The 20,846-nt window shown below is 54.3% G+C and overlaps 1 protein-coding gene across 2 annotated transcripts in view; it reads right to left on the bottom strand.

The window, feature by feature from the left end:
• The window catches only part of SYNPO (synaptopodin), a 55,049-nt gene that overhangs the window by 23,582 nt on the left and 10,621 nt on the right, over window positions 1–20,846 (bottom strand). Inside the window, exon 2 of one of the 2 annotated variants that reach the window (XM_042949121.1) lies at window positions 13,220–13,870. In XM_042949121.1, the coding sequence (XP_042805055.1) occupies window positions 13,220–13,625 (406 nt within the window). In that variant the 5' untranslated portion in view covers window positions 13,626–13,870. Of the gene's footprint in view, window positions 1–6,237; window positions 6,257–13,219; window positions 13,871–20,846 lie in introns of those variants that run through there. The other variant, XM_042949158.1, reaches the window with a different exon arrangement.

Genomic DNA, 20,846 nt, shown 5'->3' on the forward strand with positions numbered 1-20,846 from the left:
CTGTCAGCACCGAGCCCAACACGGGGCTTGAAATCACGGACCATGCATGAGATCACGACCTGAGCCAAAGTCGGACACTTAACTGACTGAGCCACCCGAGCGCCCCTAATTAAAAAAATTTTTTTAAGTTTAAAAGTGACTGACCTAGAACAGTGCCTCTCAAACTTTAATATACATTTAATATAATTGCTCAGGGATGTGGTTCAAATGCAGATTCAGATTCAGGAGGTCTAGAGTGAGGCCTGAGAGTCTGCATTTCTAAGAAGCTTCCGAGTGGTGCTGATATTGCATCCATGGGCTGTACCTCGAGCACAGAAAACTAGAGTATTTCCCTATGATGCAGATGGAGAAGCTGAGGCCCAGAGAGCAGCAGGGATGTGCCCGAGAGCATACAGCAGAGCTGGGCTCAGAACACAGGCCACCTGACTCCTAGGGTTTGGCCCTGAGGGGCTTTGGGGTTGGAAGGTGATGCTTGGTGTGGGGCAGGGGACAGACAGCAGTGACAGGCAGTCCAGGGGCAGGCCTCCATTCAGCCACGAGCCAGACCTCCTTGGGTCCACGGGCTCCCACAGGAGTAAAAGGAAACAAGAATTATCCTGAACAGAGGCACTCAGCTGGAGTGAGTAGCTAAGACCCTGCTCTCAGCAACCTGCATCTGGGCCCTGATGGGCCACCAGAACCTCGTGGAAGGCACGATGCATCAGGCAGCCATTAAACTGAGAGGATGAGCTGGCCTGATGAGCACTGTGCGTTCAGGTGTTGGGTAAAGCAGCTGGCGGAGTGCTGAAGGCCCCCAGGGCGGCTCTGCCAGGGTGCAGACCCACGGGAAAGAAGACAGAAGGCACGACCAGCCTCCCAGACCAGCACTGGGAACCGCTCCTCCTTCCCAGGATGGGCCTCGGACCCCTTGGCAGGCTCCAGGCCCTACATGACCAGCCCTGCTGCCCCTGCACCCACATGCCTCAGCAGCGCTCCTCCTCTTCCCCCCATTGCCTCCCCGCCATACACTCAGGGCGGCGTGCTGGCCCTCCTTCAAGTGCTCAGACAGGGCCCAAGCACTTCCTCACCCCAGGCCTTTGGCAGTGGCTGCTGCTTCTGCCTAGAGCCCTTTCGTCCTTACCCTCTCTGTTGTCCCTTTCTGGCCACACTTATCCTTCAGGTCTGTTTACGGGTCTCAGGGAGGGCTGCCCGCCCTGGGAGACTGCATTCCTCTGCCTGTCCTCCAAACTCTCATTACATCTGTAATTCCATTGTATCTTTGAAGCGTCAGTCTGCCCTGACTGATGGTGGTTAGCAGCCCTGAGGGCAGGGACCTTGGCTGTCATTGCTCCGCGCAGTCCCTGCCTCTGTGTGTAGGCCACGGCTGGGGCTCAATAAACATTTGTTGACGGGATGAGGGAATAAATGGATGAAAACACTGCTCACGTCACTACTGCAAAGCCTCCCACCTCCGTGGTTTCTGGCCCTGCTTACCCTGAAGAAATTGTACAGGACTGGGGTTGGCAAGATCATCTGCCTCTAGTCCTGTGCTCTGCCACTCTCCAGCTGAGGGGGCCTCACAGGTCATATCACTCTCCGAGGCCGGTGGGTCTCTCTCTAGCGCTCTTTTTGGGTCTAAATGGGCGATGGCATCTGGCAAAGGCTTTGGAAGCTATAAAGAGCTTTAACTGGTAGCATTACTCTGTCTGTGTTTGAGGCCCAGAGAGGGAAAGAGCCCCACTCAAGGCCACACAGCCAGTGTGTGGTGACACCAGACCCCACAGGCACAGCTTAAAGCCAACAGCTAAGCTTCAAGCCCACCCAGGCTCAGTGAGAGCACCATCTGCCTGGAGGCTGGGCAGGGGTGGAGGAGGGAGAGCATTCAGCCTCAGGCCCAGAGCCAGGGTGGGGTGGGCGGAGCCCCCAGCGGGAGCCCTGAGTGGGGCCTGGCAGCTGGGCATGGGGGAGCCAACTGGCACAGGCTGGGTGGTGGCATGCTTGTTCCCCATGCGCGTGACAGTCTATTTTTTAATCGGCACCCTCCCCACCCCCCAACTCCATGTGCCCTCCCAAAGGGCCCCATATCAGGAATTGTGTCCTGGCTAAGCCACCTTGGGGATCAGTGGGAAGGTCCCCAAGTCCCATCTCCTCTTGGAGCCCACAAGTACTAAGCATCCCAGAAGGCAGGACAGCAGGGCTCGGGAGGAAGAGTACCTCCTACTCGTGTGACCTCTGGCTGGTCCCTGGATTGTCTGACCTCAGTTTCCCCCATCTGTATAGTGATGGGAGGCATGCCAGACTCTGCAGGAGTTCACTACAACGCAAGCTCTTGGGATTCACTCGAGCTCCATGACACTGATGATGCCCATTCGTCAGGTTCTGGCAGAGCCTCCGTGCCCACAGCCCTCCCAGGGTACACTTGATCCTCCCTGACCTACTCACAGGGGAGGAGGGCAGGTGGGGAGAACAGAGGCTCAGCTGGCTCAAGGGCCAACCTCAGAACCCCAGACCCTAGACCTCAGGTTCCTCCTTCCAGAACCTGAGGGACAGAGATGAGGAAGATCAAAGAGGAATGCTGTGTGTTCTTAAGCAGGTGGCCTGGCCTCTCTGAGCCTCTGGCACTCCATCTAAAACAGGAAAGATTGTGTTGTGCAGAAGTTAAGTTCCCAGGATTTGGAGCCACACTGCCTGGGTTTGAATCTGGCCACTCACCAGCTGTGTGACCTTGGGAAGCCCACTTAACCTCTCTGTGCCTTAGTTTCCCATCTGTAAAATGTTGATAATAATAGTATTTACTTCATGGAGTTGTTGACATGTAAGGAACTTAGAATGTCCTTGGCACATAGTAAGTAACCATAAATAGTAACCAGTTTTCAAGAACTTTGGTTTTTATCTGTCGAACATTCTTAGTCTCCAAGAGATTTTATTCCAGAAGATTAAGCATAAGAGTCTCAAGTCAGCTTACTCTCCTGTCTGTGAGGCTCCTCCAGCCTGCCCCTTCCTAGTCCCTCCTGTTGGCCCCATGTTTTCGGTGTCTGCTGAGCTCTTTCACCCCCATGATCCCCTCGCATCCTTCCTACCCCATTTCATAGCAGTTCAGAACCCAAGCCTGAGCCCCAGAGGAAATAAGTGATTTGTCCAAGACCACCAGCCAGTCAGCTAAGACTGGAGGTTCAAGTATTTGTTCCTGAAGTGCGGTCCAGGCCCTTTTCCACTGTGCTGTGCCCGTCCTCCCGCCATCAAAACCTGTTCCTGGCCAAACATCAAAAATTTATACTGAGATGTGAGTCTTGAGCTAGAGTCTGTCTCCTCAAAGGCTTGCTAGTTTAACAGAGATCAAAACATGACCATACTATTTAATAAGTAATACTTACCTTTTTTTTTTTTTAAAGCATTTACCATCATTTAATTTCAAAACAGTAAAGACAGGGCTTATTATTTTTTCTATTTACCGATGTGGAAACAAAAGCCAGAGAGGTTATATAATAGGGTTAAGACCTCCCAGCCAGTCGGGAGTGGAACCCAGGGGTCTAGCCACCATATCCGTGTATCAGCCATGCAGGAAGCAGGTCACATAGGAGTAGACTGAACTTTGTTTCACCTGCTGCAGCCCTGGGAAGCTGGACAGGGGAGGGGAGGGGAGTCACAGTCCTATAAGACACTGCCTCACCAAGTGGAAAAGATGAAGCTAGGAGGCAGGAATTTCAGGCAGTGGCCAGTTGGTAAAGATTTCATTCTGGAGAGAGAGGGCTTTTGTAAGCCTCTGGAATTACAGGGCCTGGAGGCCGTCCCCACATTGATTCCCCCCTCTGGCCACACTGGGTAGCGATTGAGCCCCAGTATCTAGGGACAGTTCACAAAGGACTATGAGCTCACACATACACAGGCCTAACTCAGCAGAGCCCAGCCACTCCTCTGACCAGAGCACAGGCCTGTGGCTCCTTTGGGTCTGCAGCCTGAAGCTGTGAGGGATGAAGGCATTTTCATAAAACCTAGAGCCAATGGCCACCCCACCTCCACCTCAGCTCCTCGTGTAAACCATTTACTGTCCTTTGAAATACCCTTCCTTCCAACCAAATCCCTCCCATATCTCTAGATCCAAGTTTTGGAGGTACCTCCTCCATGAAGCCAGCCATGACCACTCCCTCAAATAATACTCAGGTCTCTACTCCAATGGAGTGAGGGAGGTCTTCCCTAGCCACCAACACAAAGTAGCCCCTCCAACTGTTCTCTATCTTAGCAGGATGGGTTAAAATAAATAAATAAAAATTATATATATATATATATATATATATATATATATATATATATACACACACCACTTTTATCTACCTGAAAATACCTTATTTATTTCTTTGCTGTTCTTTTTCTTATCTATCTCCCCAGTTAAAATGCAAGCTCCTTGAGGGCAGGGACCTGCCTTGTTCACTATTGTAACCCTGGTGCCTAAGAACCCACCCCATCTCGTTGCTATCCAGGGACACTGAGGTCTCCATAAAGAGCGAGGGATTCACGCAAGGTCACACAGCCAGCAAGCGAGCAGCAGAGATCAGCTTAACACCCAGGTCCCTGCACTGCAGCCCAGGGCACTTGGCCATCCCCACCCCCACCCCAGTTGACCCTCTGCTGGCCTATCTTGTCACTGCCTCCACATGACAATGGGGGCCAGAGCCTGCAAATCCTCCACCCGTCCACTTCCCTGGGGGCCTGCAGTTCCCCCAGCTAGGCAGCCCTGCCTGCTTCCCCCCTTGGTCCCTCCCTTCCTGGCATCAACAGCTCTGATGAGCTCATGTCTGGAAGCCTGGGAGCTGCCCTGAAGGAAAAGGTGCCTCCCAGGCCAGGCCCCTGGGCCTGCAGGTGTATACAGCTCCCTGGGATGGCAGCGCTGGCAGGTGGAGGGAGTGTGCTGACCCAGGCCCAGTCCACCTCCCAGAGCTGAAAGTAGGCTCAGGGTGACAAGTGTCAACCACGGACACAAGGCACGGGGTGACAAGGACATATAGAAAAGTTTCCTCCTGCACTCCTCCCATTTTTCCAGATGCTCCTCTGCCCCTCGCCCCTCCCCTATCAAGGAGCTGCTCTGTCCCAAGAAAAGGGGGCTCTGCTGCCTTCTACTCACAGAACTACCCTGGGCAGATCTCGTCCCCTCCGCAGCCTCAGTCCCTCCAACTCTAGAATGGGGAGATTAGATCAAGTGCTGACCCAAGACGCTAGGGCTCAGTTGAGCCGCAGGCACCTGAATACCACAGTATTTTTTTCTTTTTTTCACCTTAGGGGAAGGGCAATAGCTAACAAGAGAGTGAAAGGGCTAAAGGCCTTATTTTAACCATTAAAGCTGATTCCAATCACAGCTTAATTTAGGTGCCAGCTTAATTTGGGGAGGCGGGGTGGGGGGGGGGGTCTAGCCACCCTGCAGGCCACCCTGAAAACAGTGGGAGCCAGGTTAGCACAGCAGCAAAACACTTGCCTTTTGGAAGTTCTCTGAATATCAAAATAGAGTGATTCTAGTCCGTTCCCCTTGTACAGATGGGGAAACTGAGGACCAGAGAGGAGGAAGAACCAAACCAAGATCTCATATAGAGACAGAGGCAGGGGACCCCACTCCAAAAGGCATTTTCGAACTCCCTTGAGAAGTTCCATCCCACTGCTTGAGGTAATATGGTGGTTGGTTTGTGGCTCCGTCCCCCAGCACAGGATGGGGGCAGACCATGGGTTGGTGACAGGCTGGTGGGCACCAGCACGACTTCCAGTCCCTGACCCCAGCATACCCTAGTTCCTCTGATCAGTGTCTAGCCTCACCCTACACCCTGCAGCATGACAGGGGTGAGGCACCCTCTGACCGCCCCTCCACCCAGCAGGGTCACCGCTGTCTCTAATGCAGCTGTCCCCTCAGGGGTCACTCTGCCCACCCTCTCACCGCAGAGAGGACAGGGACTCGCCTCCAGATCACACAGCAAATTGGTTTATTCCAGTGCCACTTGTCAGTCAGAATAGGGTGGGAGGTGGGGTGGTCTGGTGCTCTCCTGCTCACTCTTGTCCCTTGTAGACAACCCAGACATGGAACACAGGGGGCCCTTGTCCCAATCTAGGGTAAGCCCATAAACTGGGGTGGGGGTAGGGAGCAAGGGAGACCCTTCCCTCCCCCCCCCAGAGTCCTCAAAGAGGTCTTGTCAGGGCCCGGTTGGAGCCCCTGATCCACAGTGCAGTGGTTAGGAAGGAACCCCGCCCTCCACTCACTTCACCTCCATGGTCTCTCACCTTGGCAAACTGGGGAATGGTCGGGGTGTTGTGAGAATCTGCTGTAGAACCCTTAGGACAGTTCCTCCTCTGCCCCCAGGCGCTCAGGAAGGGCCTCGATTTCCCCAGAGGGTCCTGCCGGTGGTCCCCGCGGCGGGAAGGTCCCGCGTCCCCGCAAGCCTCGCCCTCTCGGCCAGAGCACTGCGCCGCTGCCCCGCCCGCGGGAAGTGGGACGCGAAGCCAGCACACGCCGTTCTGCTACCCCACGGGCGCCCATGTTGGTCAACCCGGCCCGAGCCCAGCCCGCTTTTCCCAGAGCCGGCTAGGGGGCGCAGACCGCTCGGTCTGGTGCCCACCCGTCGGCCCGCGCTGCCCCGGCCCCCGATGTGCTTGCGGGTTGGGGCTCGAGGGCCGGAGCCCCAGCGCAGCCCCGGTAAGTAGCTTCACCGCGTCGGGGCGTCCTCCCGCTCCGGGGCTGCTCGAGAGCTTCGGGATTTCTCCAGCGCCCCCTCCCACCCCGCCCCACGGTACAGATGGGGAAACTGAGGTCCGGAGTGTAGCAGCGACTCAGCCAAGGTCACCCTGTGCGCGGGGGACCGGAGCCCAAATGTGCCACCTCCACCTGGGCGGCACAGGGAACAGCACAGGTGGGAAGGGGCGAGGCCCGCTCGGCACCTGCACCCCCGCCCCGCCAGCGCCCCTCACTCACCTCCAGCCGCCGCGCGCGGTCCCCGAGCTCACCGGCGCCGTCGCCTCCGCGCACCTGGCTGCGTCCGTCAGTGCGCCCCGCCCCGAGCCCCCCGCCGCCCCCGCCCCCGCCCCGCGCCGGGCGCCCCTTCCGCGTCGCCGCCGCCGCCGCCGCCGCCGCCACCGCCACCGCCACCTCCCAGCGGGCTTCTCGGGGACCCAGAGCTGGGAGCCCGGAGCCGGGAGGGCTGGGCGGGCGAGCCGCGCTCCTGCCGCCCGCTCCCCGGGGCCCTAGCGCCGCCCCGCCCGCCGCCCCGCCCCGCCCCGCCCCCGGAGGTGCGACTCCCTCCCCCGCGGGCTCGGCCCCGGGATCCTGGCGGTCTCCTTTTTCGCCCGCTTTCCTTCCCTGTGCTACACTCTGCTGCCTTGCTGTGTCTCTGTTTCCTCCTCCTTTTTTTGTATCTCCAGGTCGGTCCCTAAATCCCTCTGCTTTCATTTCACCCAGTTCTGTCTCTCCATCCATTTCAGCTGCCCCTCTTCTCCCCCCACCGCATCCCTCCAACCACCCCTCTTTTAAATCTTGGTGATTCCGGCCCCATAATTGACACCACTCCCACCTCTCCAGCCCCTTTCCTTTCAGATCCAGATGCGGTGCCCCTCAGGCCCATCTTCGCTCCCCCTTCTTAGCTCTGGTGATTAGAATAACTGTCTACCTTAGTAGGACTTAGGCAAACGGGGACTGAGGAAGGTCGTCACCTCCCCGCTGGCCTGGGGCCATCCCCTGACTTCACTGGTAGGTCAGCAATAGGGATGCTGTGTGGCTCCTGAACTTCGGTTCCCCATCTTTTTATTGAACTAAATGCCATTTAGACTGAGCTCAGCAGAGCCCCATGACAGTGGTCGGTGTGCATCAGAATGGGGGGGGGGGGGGGAGGAGGGGGAGATGCTGTTAAAAGCGGAGATTCCCACATTCTAGCACATCCTCCCAGTGGTGAAGAGGCAGTGGGCTTGGAAACAGTACTGGTAACAAGCACCCTTCACACTCCCACCAATTTTGAAACAAAAGTAACTGCACTTGGAAAAATGTTGGCCTGGGTTTTCACCGAAGTTTCCTGGGGTTCCAAGTACCCCACCCCTTCAACCAGGGTGGTTCCACTTTCATTTGTCTTTCATATCAAGGTTCTGTGTTTAGACTCCTGCTAGAGGAAGTTAGCCATGGGCTCATGTAAGCCCACCCCACCCCACCCCACCCCACCCCACCAGAGGTTCTGTGAAACACTAAGCTGCAGGTGGCCTGGGTTTGGGACATCCCCTGTCCCCAGTGGGCGGGCTCAGAGTGTGGGAGGTCAGGTGACAGAGAGGCAAACCCTATCTGGCTGCTCCCATCTCTCTTCACTGGTTGGCCTCATGGTCTGCAGAGAATTCCTCTGCCCCCACGGCTGCTCTTGTGCTGGGGCCACCACAAGTGGAGGTGGGAAACATGGAGAGAGAGGGTCCTGGGGACTGGCACCAGGCAAGGTATTGCCTGCCTTGTAAGCCCATGTGCTAGAAAAGTGGCTATAGTCCAGCCTGTGGAAAACCAGGAAACAAACTGTGTGGGAGAGAGAGAGAGAGAGAGAGAGAGAGAGAGAGAGAGAGAGAGAGAAAGGGAGCGAGGGAGGGAGGAGAGAAGCTAGAATTACTGTGTGGGTGGGTATGAAAGAGAAAGAGATGGGGAAGAGGAAAGAGGAAGGAGGACAGAAAGTGGTTCAGTCTGTACGTAGGTGTTTGACGGTGGGTGTGCAAGAGTGGATATGCCTACAGGAGAGAATGTGTGCATGCAGGAGAGATTTTAAAGTGTGGGTATGTGGGCAAAAGAAAATGGAGAGAAGAGCATGCTTTTGACCTGTATCTGAGGAAAGGAATATGTGTACTGGTATGTTTTCAGGCGGGACTGTAGCTGTGTATGCAAATCTGATACATGTCATGTGTCACAGGTGAAAGGTAGGCATGCCTGAGTGAGGGGTGTGCGTGTGTGTACTCGTGTGTGCCCCACGTGTGGATAGGTAGGTGTCTGAGGGCATGTACATGCATGCATGTGTGTGCAGATATGTGATTATATACACATGCGTATCTGCATAAGAACATGGTATGCATATGTCTGTGTATGCACCCATGGGGGTGTGAACATGTGTGTGGGTGCACGGGTGAGGTATATGTGACCCTGTGAGCCTTGCTTCTGCACCATTGCCCTCCTATTATGGTCACTATGGAGTGTGGGATTGAGAGGGGGTGTGGATGGCATCCTGCCCAGCCTCCTGCTCTTTCTACCTTCTCTCGCACAGGCCTAAAGAGCAGGGATCCTGTCTTTGGCCCAGTAACCACTGTCAGCTCTTACCATGACCGGGGGTTCCTCTGCCTCAACCATAGAAACATGGTCGGGGCAAGGTGCATCTGACAAGCCAGATCCACACCTTCATCCCCACCTTAGAGGCTCAGAGCAGTGTCCATTCGAGTGGGAAAGGCCCCCAAGCCCTCTAGATGGCCTGGGCCCCCAATGACAAATGGCCTGGAGAGGGGGGAAGGCAGCTCTCCCAAAGCCACAGACGAAGGAGGGGCTGGATCAACAGTGGGTTCCAGGTCTCCCTAAGTGTATCCAAGGGGGAGGGAACGTGGCTTGGCAGAATCCCCCACCATCCTCCAGAGCCTGAACAACCTTTTTCCAGCCCTAGGTGGGTGGAAGAACACAGCCTGCTGCCTTGTTTCCATGGAGACAAGGCAGCACAGAAGGTGGTTGAAAGCATGGGCCTAGACCTCCTGGGGTTCAAATCTCCGCTCCTCCACCCACAGGCCTGAGACTCTGACAAGTCACTTAAAGTCATTGTGCCTTAGTTTCCTCATCTGTGAGGCAGAGATAAGAAAGGCATGAACTTCCTAGGGGTGTTTAGAGGGTGAAATGAAGTGACCCATACAAAGCAATTAGCACAGCGTGTGGCAGCTGAACTGGGGGGGGGGGGGGTTGGCAAAAGCCCTGGGTTCCAGCTCTAGCTTCTCACCAACTTACTGCGTGACCTGGGGCAAGTCTGTTACCATCTCTGGGCTTCGGAGTCTCCTCAGGATTATCTACACAATCATCTCCATGAGCCCTGCTAGTGTTGACCAGCTGAGACTTTGGGGTGAGGACGGCAGCCATAGCTCAGGGCTGTCTTGGTGAGCCGTGGACCAACTACCACCGGCGGAAGCCCAGCCGTGAGCCTTACGCACTTGCCTTCTCATATCTATTCTCTCACGTTGGCAGCAGCTGACGGCAGGAGACTTGAGCCGCAGGCTGCTACCCCCATCATCTCTCTGCACCCCCTGCTCCCCTAGCCTGCCAAGGACCCCGTTCTGCCCTGCCCAGCTGGTACTCAGGCTTTAGAGCAATGGCACCACGTACCCACCCACCCCAAGTGGTGGGTGCCCAAGGCCGAAGATGCCATGACCCATACTTAAAGCTGCCAGGGAGCACTCAAGGGAGGCAGGTATAATTGCGGAAGGACGGGTGTAATTGTCTGAAGATGCTTATATTATAATCCTTTGGCGGTACCGGGAGGAAGCTTTAAAAGGAAGCCCTAATCCACTAATAACCTGGCAGCCCCACAGGCCTCTTCCCTCCGGATCTCCAGGCAGAGAGAAAGGACTCTAGCCACTCCCTTTCCCGAGGGAGCAGAAAGGCCAGTGTGGGCTCTGACGCACGACCACCCGGATTTCTCCTCTCCTGCGAGACCCAGATTCCTTCCTGCTCGCACCCGTGAGGAGACTTCCCTGAGACATCCTCCTGAGGTCACTCCTGCGCCCTCTGTCCCCAGAAACGGTCAGGACAGAACTGGAGACCATCTGGCTGGACGTCAGAGAAAGAAATGAACAGGACTGTGAGGAAGAAGACCGTGATCATAGTCTCAGCTCCAACACTGACTGTGTGACTTTGGGCAAGGGACTTGGGTCTCTGAGCTTCAGCTGTGTCACCTGTAAAACGGGCAGAGTGATACCTGCCTTGAAAGACTATACCGTAAGATCGACGAGAATGAGGTACTAAGAAATGACCTAGCTCTGTGTGAGAGGCCAACAGGATTCATTAAATGTGGCCCCTCTCCTCCCTTCACCCATGGTCTCTTCCACTCCAGGATCTCAGCAGACAGCACACTCCCCTTGTAAATCCAGAATACAGCGATGGCTAAGAACAAAGTCCCATATTCAAAAAACTCCGTGGTTGAATCATGGCATAGCGGCTTACTAGCCAGGAGTCTTAGATAAGTCACAAGGCACCTACGTTCTTTGAACCTCGACCTTCTCATCTGTGTAATGGAGATAATCATAGCATGTCCCTCATGGGGATTACTGTGAGGTTGAGTGAAGTGATGTATATAAAGCTCTTAGCCCAGTGGGCTTAGCACATAAGGGCTTAACAAATAGTAGCTGTTATACTGTGGAATTGAGGATTATTTTAATTATTATTAACATTTGTCACGGGATCACCTAACATTTCCAAAACACTACCCCAGTCTAAGATCACTGAAACCTCATAATGGCTCTGTGAGGTAGAGAGGCTCCTATTTTTGTTTTATTTTCACAAATGAAGAAATTGCAACTCACTAAGGGGAAGCGATTTGCTGGGGTTTGGCTGGTTCGTATCAGGTCCAGAACCAGCACCCATGTCTCCTGACCCTCAGCCGTGGTCTGTAAGAGGAATAGGAGGAGGTCCTGGGGCTTTCAGGCTCTAGGGGACCTGAGTTTGGGCTACTCTGGTGTGAGGGCCCACCTCCAAGTTTAGGGCTGCTGGGCGCTCCTGGGGTCCTCCTTCTTCTTGCCCTAGATGCATCGAAGACATCTCCTGGATCCTGCCCAGCTTTCTGTGTGACCCAAGCATGGGGGAGTTGGTGGGGTGTGGGGTGGGGATGGCCATGGGGGGTGATCAGAGCCTGGAGAGAATTATTTCAGAAAAGAGAGTGGGCGGGACGGCTGGTGCGATGCCAGCCAGGGCGGTAGCAATGCCTGCAGAGAAATGAGGTGTTCCTTCAGCTTCCTGACACATTAGCCCTCCCAGGCCTGTGTCCCCCACACGCCCTGTGCCCCCAGGATCTGCTGGCAGCAGCTGCCTTCTGAGCAAGCATAGCCTGGCTCACGTCCTCTCCATCTGGACCCACTTCAGTGTTTCCATGGGCCCAGGCAATGGAGGTGATTCAGTGCGGGTTTCCCTGTCCCGCCCTGCTCTGCTGGCTCCTGACTCCTGCAGCCTATAGGAAAATTATCTCCCTCCCTCCCTTCCTTCATCCCCCTCTCCCTTCCTTCCTTCCTTTCCTTCCTTCTCTTCTTTCCTTCCTTCCTTCCTTCCTTCCTTCCTTCCTTCCTTCCTTCCCTCTTCCCTCCTTCCTTTCCTTCCTTCTCTTCCTTCCTTCCTTCCTTCCTCCCTTCCCTCCCTCCCTCCTTCCCTTCCCTCCTTCCTTCCCTCCTTCCTTCCTTTCCTCCCTCCTTCCTTTCCTCCCTCCTTTCCTTCCGTCCTTCCTTCCTTCCTTCCTTCCTTCCTCCCTCCCTTCCCCTCTTCCTTCCCTACCCCTCTCCTTTCTTCCCTCCTTCTACCTTTGTTCCTTTTTTTCCTTTGTTCCTTCTCTTTCTCCATTTGTTCGTTCACTCCTTCCTTCCATCCAGTGAATACTGAGCTCTTCCCTATACACTGTCCTTGGGTCCTCACTTCAGCCCAGGTGACACGGGTCCAGCTTTTGTCATCTCTAACAGATGGGAAACTGGGGCCTGGGTGAGGAATGTGGGCCCAGCTCAGTCACCAATATGCCAAGAGACCTGGAGCAGTCTCTTCCTCACTCCGGGCCTCAGTTTTTCCATCTGTAAAATTAGGAGGTCAGCTTGGATCAAAGGCTTCAGTCTGTACCTCAGAAACCCCATGAGGGCAGCAACCATGTCTGCTTTGCCCGGTGCTGTGTCCCAAGCACCCTCAAGTAGCCGGCACACTCAATATGTTCAATGAGAGGCAGTCCTGCCCCTTCACTGCCTGGAATCCAAGGCCATTTGTTGCCACGAATGATTCAGGGCAGACAGAGTGAGGGATGGACTTTCGTGTAACCAAGCATGATATCAGGGCTTTCTCTCCCTGCCTTCTCCCGTGCCCCCCTTGGCAGAGAAAAGAGTGGGCATAGATGTGGCATGGAATCCCAGTCTCCCCTGTCTCCCCACAGTCTGTGGGACTGTGACAGACTGTTATGGATCATGGGAAGATATTGTCAGGAGACCTGTCGGGGTCCCCAGTGGGCTCTGGCAGTCCAGGGGAAAAGGGACGTGAGCTTACCTGGTTTCTGGGCAACCCTGGGCCCCACGCTGCGGCTGGGGCCGGGGCTGGTTGTCATCACCAGCTGAGCCTTCACCGTGCTCCCGTCCTGGCTGGCCTTGTTATCTTGCTGGGACCCCCCTTGTGCTTCTCTGGAGTGTCTGGGTGCCTGGATGCCCAGGGCTTTGGGCAGCTCTGCTGCCCCCTGGGTGGCCCTGCAGGCAGAGCTGTCCCCATTCCTGCTGGCCACCCTGTCCTCATCCAAGTTCGTGAGCCCTGCCTCTCCCTGAAGGCCCTCCTCACCGCTGCTCTCCTCAGCCTCCAAGGCCAGACACCTGTAGCTCCCATCAGGGATCCGGAAGGTGCAGGGAGTGGGCCTGTCTTCGCTGGGTCCCAGGGGGGCAGGTGGGAGGTGGGGACCCAGCATGGTGCTGCCTCTCCTTAGAGACGCACAGAAGTGGGGGCCAGGCCGGCCACCTGTGCGAGCACGCGTCTTTGCTCCTCTCCGGAGGTCTCTTCTGGCTCTCTGCAGCTTTCTCTTCTTCAGCCAACTTACAGAGCTGCAGCAAGGTCCAACTGTGGGGTCCTCCTGGGCTGGGTTGGGTGGTGGACCCCCAAGCCCTCCTCTCAACCTGTGTCTGGTCTGTGAGGCTCTCCTTCAAGATGATCTATCTGCACGGGGAGAAAAGAAACAGCAGATGAGACCGTATGCTGGGTGTTCTGGGCTGAATTTCTGAGACTTGTCCACCTTAAGGTGGCCCTGAGAACTGGCTGGGGTTTGGAGGTACAGGTCTCACACACCCACAGCCAAGTCCCAAGCTTCAGTCATTCGACATCCCAGATGTTCACCATATCCTTATGCCACCGGACACTTTATTTGCTTACTATTTTCCACAAATCAACTTTAAATAACTTAACTCTATCACTTTAGACTTATCTTAAGCCATAATCGCAGGAAAACCACAAGTATGTCACGCTAAGTCATTTCCCCCCCTGAGACCCATTAAATAAATATCTAGTTATTTAAAAATACTTAACTGGGCACCGCCTAGAAAACATTCTCTCACATGCCAGAAAAGGTACATACACCACAGGAATCACAGGAGCCGTGGGGCGGAGGACCCAAGACTGGGGCCAGGGGGTCATGGAAGAGGCTGTGTGCACCAAGGGGGACGGGGCAGCAGTGTGCTTGTGTGCCCAGGCTTTGAGCTAGAACCCCAGCTCGGCCACCTGCCTAGCTGCCCTCTCTGAACCTCAGCTTCCCTGTCTGCAAAATAGGAACTGTACCATCCCCATGGAGGACTAAGTGAGAAAATAGGTGCAGAGGACTCAGTATGGTTTTCGAGACGTGTTGGCTATTCTTTGACTTCGCAAAAACGTCTTGAGCTTTTATTGCCAGACAACATACAATGGGGGATAAAGAAGATATGGTATTCTGATTCCTGAAGCCTTAAAATCTGGTGGGGGGAGTGGTGAGTGATAACAAGAACCATAATAATAACAGTAGGATTATTTATAAATGTTAACAGTGATGATGGCTTCGGAGCGAGGGCATGTGGGATGCGGAGAGGGGTGGGTGGGAGAGGAACCTGGGCGGGGAGAACTGGCTGGCCTGGGAGGCAGATGGAGAGTGGGTGTGGAGGAAGAGGGAGGAGCCTAGGCTCAACCAGGTTTGTTGCTCTGGTGACGGGGGGGGGGGGGGGGGGGGGGGGGGGGGGGCTGGGGGGGGGTGATTTCGTTAATAGAGATCGGGAGTCCATGTCCCAGGAAGGGCAGGTAGAGCTTAAGATGGCCAGTGGCCACGTACACTGGGAAGAAACCCTGGGATTTATAGATCTTGGTTAACAGATTCCACCTCCGCTTAGCGGTGTGAACTCGGGCAAGTATGCACACTCCGAATCCCACTCGTCCTATTGCAAAATGGGGAGAGAAGAACCCCCCGCCTAACACACACATACACACACACTCACAAACACACACACCCTGGCTGGCCCATGGATAGTGAGAACCCTGAGTTGTGAAAGTCTGGACACTGGTGACCTCGGGGCTTACACTGACCTTACCTGCTGTGGTACTTGAACTGGAGGTCATGCCTCCACCCCCAGACACCCTTAACCCCCCCCCCCACCCCCGCCACCACTGAGACCAGCAGGCTGGGTTAAGGCCTTGGCTTCTTGGTTGGAGCTGTGCCAGGAGAGTGTGGTAGGTAAGAGGCAAGATAAGCACATTACCTGGCCCTGGGGCAAACCAGTGCCAACTAGGGAAAGGCCAACAAGCATCAGGATTGGAAAGATAACAGGCACCTGTTATAGCAGCCGCAGCGGAAGGGAAATCAACACAAAGAAGCTAGCCTTCTGCCCAGAGAAGAACGGCCACTCGTGGTATTTGAACACCTACGCCATACTGGGCCATTTGCTCAGGTTGTGGAGATAAATCATCACCACCACCCCTTGAGAGGGGTACTGCTATCTCCTTTCAGAAGTGAGGAAACTGAGGCTCAGATAGCAAAGTGACTTCTGCCTAAGTCACACAGCTAGTAAGTGACAGGGCTCCATCTGTCCCCAGCTCTGACACCTTGACCGTGACGGTGGACACAAAGAGAAGAGATGGCTCCAGGGCCCTTCCCTCTCCATGCTTTTTTCGAACTCACCAGCTGCTGCCAGATTTCTGCCACTAGAGAGTCACAGAATCCTAGAATCTCACGAAGAGCCAGTAGAATTCTGAGAAGACCTAACTGGCCACGCGACCTTGGGCAGATGCCTTTTGTACTCTGGAGTCCGTTTGCCCAAAGGCACAATGGCAGGGTTGAGCCACATGATGCTGGAGGGCCCATCCAACGTTGGCATTGCAGGATGCCATGATTCTAGGCCCTTGGAGCCCCCCTCCCCCGTCACCACCGCCACCCACACCATCACAGAGCCAGATGGCAACAGGCAGGAGTGGGTGTGGGGGGCAGGGCTCTCCCTGACACGCCACAGGGGCCTCGCCTCGCTCTATCTCTGCTTCTGTTTTGCTGTATTTGACGGTGGCCACGGTTTCCAGGAAAGAAGAGAGAGGCGGAAGAGTTAACTTTCCGCCACCCACACAAATATTTTTGGCCAGCGTTGTCTTCACGCTGCCAAGCCAGGAGGGAGGGGTTGGCAGGAGCACTCCAATTCAAGTCTCCCTCCTGAGGAGGGAGGACTCCCAACCCAGCTGGGGGGCCTAGGCAGGCTCCTTGCGGCCTGAGCCCTGGAACACCCACTGAGCTCAGGAGGCCAGGGCAGGGGCAGGGTGGTCAGGACCCACAGCAGTAAGGGCAGCTGCTGCTTACTGAGCATCTGCTAGTGTGTGGCCAAGCCTTTTACCTAACACTCCTGGGGGGCGGGTGTGTGAGTGCTGTCTACAGATGAGGAAACTGAGGCAAGAAGAGGTAAATTCCAAATCCAGAGGCACACGGGTGGTGAGTGGTAGAGCAGGATGTGAATTCAGCTGCTGGGCCCTGTGCTCTCACCCTCTGCTCTCAGTGGCTGCCGACTTAACTCCGGAACCCCTGCAGGGGGCCTGTCTGTGTGGGCACATCTCCAAATGTGGGCAGGAGAGAGCCAGTTCCAACCTTGGCAGAAATATGGGGTGGGGGGGGGTCCTCTAATGCCAGCTCCCTTAAATCCACATCCCTCATCTGGCCACAGGCTCTAAGGGCACGGAGGCTCGGCAGGCAGGGCCGACGCAGAAGGCAGCAAACCTATTGTCCTCTTCTCCGAAAGGGCAACTCTGAGCCCAGGGCCGGGAAGGACTCACCCAGGTCCTACGGCAGGTCAGATGCAAGTCTTGTACTAGGACCCAGGCATCCAGGCACCTGCCTCCAGCTAAGCCCTGCTCCACCCCAAGGGGTCAATTTCCTTCCTCCCTCCCCTGACCTCCAGGAGTCCAAACAGGGTACCGAGCTGAGCTGAGCATCAGATGCTCTATGGTCCCCGTGCATACAGATCTGAGGGGCTGCCGAGACCTCCTGAGAGTGGGCCCAGGGAACATGGCCTTGGGAACCTCATGTTCTTCCTGCTGTTCCCTGTGTGATGAGGGAAGGACACTGGCTCTTTGGGATCAGATCGGATTCAAATTCTGACTCCGGCATTCGGTGGCCGCCTGACCCTGGGCGAGTCTCTTCATATTTCTGAGCTTCAGTTTTCCCAGCTGCAGAATGGGTTAAAATAGGACCTATGTCCAAAGGTTGTTGTAGGGATTAGTTGGAAAACATAGGCTGATTCCTTCACTCAGCAGGGAATGAAGGAGCACTGCTGTATTCTCACCTGCTGGGCTCTAGGGATGATGGACAGCCAGGCGAGTGTGCAGCACTGACCTCCCCTGACTCCCCTGGCCTCTCACTGGCCTCCCCTGACTCCCCGACTGCAGTGCCCACAGCCTGCTTTGTGGCTTCAGGGGAAGGTAGAGGGAGTGAGGGGTGCGGAGGATCCGTACATTCCAGGGGTCAGAGCATGGAGAGTCAGTTTAGACTGTCCCAGTGATTTAGTGAGTCATGTTGGGGAAATCAGAGGAGCTGATTCTATAGTGGGGACATGGAAGCAGCAGAGAGGGGAGGAGCAGCCCAGGAAGACTGGACCCTCATTCCTCTGAAGGCCTTTTTGCCCCGGAAGTCTCCACACCTGGGCTCCCACCTGCAGTCTCTTCCTGTCTCCACCCTCTATGGGGTCTAGTCCACTCTTCTAAAGCCCAGCTTTGAATGTCTTGCTCATTTGCTCAAGGACCCTCCGTGGCCCCCCATTGCTCACAGAACTTAAAAAAGAAACAACAATTGCAAACAAAGGGAAATGCAGATTCAGAGGCAGATCTCATGATTCTTGGCTGAGGGGAAGGAAGGAGGGCTTCCTGGGGATGATGACGCTTCAGTTGGATTTGAAGGACCTTGGTAGGAAGTGCTTGGCATTCTGATGGATGGAAGAAACCATCCATCCATCAAGGCCCAGTGAAGGCAAGAAGGCAGGCCGATTTGGGGATGAATCTGGAGAAATATGTGGGCCTGGAGAGGCTGAGGCTAGGGTACGTGTGGCAGGGCAGAGGGAGGTAAGGCTGGAAGACCAAAGTGTGACAGGCTTCACTTGCCTGGACTCTCTCCTCCTGGCTTGAGAGGTGATGTAGAGGGCGGCCCTATGGGACTAGGGGAGCTACTGCAAGGCCGAGTTCTTGGGGTGGGGCTGGGAGGAGAGGATGGGTGGCTGGAACAAGGGCTGGCGTGCAGGGATTCCTGCCAGAGGAACATTTTGGAGCAGTTTCCTCAACACCTGGCACTGCGCCAGGCACATAACAACAAAGATAATAGTTGATGTTTATGACGTGTTTACTATATCAGGTGCTGTTCCAGACACTTAGTGTGCAGTAACTCATTCCCTCCTCATCACAACCCTATAAGGAGGGTGCTATTATTATCCCCATTTTACAGATAGGGAAGCTGGGCCTACGTGACTTGCCAAGCTCACACAGCTAGTAAGTGGATGAGTCAGGGTCCATCTCCTGATAGTCTAGCCCCAGATATCACTCTTATCCATAAGGCTGTACTGCCTCGATAGTGTAATTAATACTGAATGAATGAATGAATGAATGAATGAGAAGGAAGGAAGGATGGGAGGGAGAGAGGGAGGAGATTATCTCCAACATCTGGTACATTGCCTGGCACAGAGTAGCCACTCAATAAATATTTATCAAAATAATGAGTGCGAGGTGACCAAGGCATTAGCTTTATGTATAGCCTAGGGGCACAAATGGACTTCTCCTGGGGAAAGGGGTAAGTCAGATCTGGTGCAAAGGGCTCATCTGCCTACCCCACCCCTGCCCGATAGCACCTCAGCATCAGGAGTAGTTTGGGGGGTAGTGTCTGGCCCATCCAGAGCTGAGTTCCCCCATCACTAGGAAGAGATCTTCTGTTGTCCTCAAGAATCTGAGCTGAGAGTATGTTCCCGTCTTAGTGCTTCTCTCCAAGGAGGGAATGGGAGCCCAGGTGCGGGGTTTCTTCCTTATGGTTCCAAAGGGGGAATCCCAAGCCCCCCAACCTCTAGAACAGCTGCGCATGAGGAAGCCCAGCATTCATGATTATCTTGCTTTATGTTCTTGGAAGAGTCACTTCCTTCCAGTGGGGCCTCAGTTTCCCCAGCTGAAAAGGCCTTGGGCAGAGTGGTGGTGGGGGTATTCACAGGCAAGATTGAAACTATCCCTGAATTCACCCTGTCCCGTCATTTTCCAGGGATTGAAGTCAGCTCCAGAGAGATATGCAAGTAGTGGCCACACATTACTGACTGACCCCTCCTTCCAGTGCTGCAGGACAGATTGACCAATCCTGGCCTCCTTCCTGCCTGCCTCAGCCTCCAGCTATCACTGCCCTGGCTGCCCAGCCTGCTGTGACCTCTCTTCCTTCCTCCCTACGTCTCTCCTCTCCTCTGTTCCCGTCTACCTCCTGGGGCAGATGGAGCCAGGGTCCAGTGGGCATCACGTGAAGCTGGGCAGGGCGGGGGGAGTTCAAGAGGCATCAGGAAACGATCGCTTGGCAGGAGGTGAGGCGCTGGGAAGAGGTCCCCAAGCTGGGCTCGCTGGGTGTTCTCAGGAGAGATGAGTGTCAGCCAGGCCTCAGTGAAGCCTCACAATAACTGGGCCAGTCACATCGTCTCCCTGAATTTCAGTTGCCTTCTTGGGAGAATGGCTACTCAGTCATTCATTTATTCATTCATTCATTCGACACGTACTCACTGAATGCCAGCTATGTGCCAGCGGCTATTTTAAGCACGGGTGGTACACAGTGAACAAAAAAGAAAAAAACCCTGCCCACGTGAAGCTCGCATGTTAGTTGGGGTGGATGGATGATAAATAAATAAGAAACTATGTCAGATGGTGATAAGTACAATGGAAAAATAATTAAGCAGGAAAGAGAACCAGGGACTGCGGTGTATTATTAGGACAGAGAAAACAGTGATATTCATGTGAAAAACCTTGACAGATGCCATTCTGTGTTTTTATGGCATATGTATTTCAAGTTCGCAATTACGTTAAATTCTCATATGCAATTATAAATACATAAAATCAACATTAGGTGGCAAACTCGGGAACGTAAGCCTGCAAACCTCTGGGAGATTTATTTCTTATGCTAATCTTCTGATTGTGCAATTGTTCATTTCACCTTATGAACACATCTGCCGTTTAGGGTTGAGTATTTTTATAATCCTGGATATACAAATATGATTTTGCATATTAGCATTATCTCTTTGAAAAACATTGTTTTCCAAATTCATTAAACTGAGAGTATGTCCTCAGTGTAAAACACCTGCTATGCAATGAACTGGAGGATTATAATGATGATGTCATAGAGTTGTGAAGATGAAGTCAGGTGATGTGCATAAGTACTTGATGAGATGCAGCTATTGTTAGAATTATTTTTGGCAAGGGGTGAGTGGGGATATAATCAGAATAAAAGCTACCATTTATTGAATATTGACTATGTGCTGGGCACTGAGCTCATACATTATAGCAATTGTGATCTTATTTATTCCCCATAATAACTACCTACTAGTGGTAGGCAGCAGCTACCTACTACTGTTCCCATTTAACAGATGGGGAAATAGAGGCTGGGAGTATGAGTCTACCCATGATTCCAGAGCAGGAAAAC

The sequence above is a fragment of the Panthera leo genome, chromosome A1, assembly GCF_018350215.1.
Source record: "Panthera leo isolate Ple1 chromosome A1, P.leo_Ple1_pat1.1, whole genome shotgun sequence".
Taxonomy (NCBI): Eukaryota; Metazoa; Chordata; class Mammalia; order Carnivora; family Felidae; genus Panthera; species Panthera leo.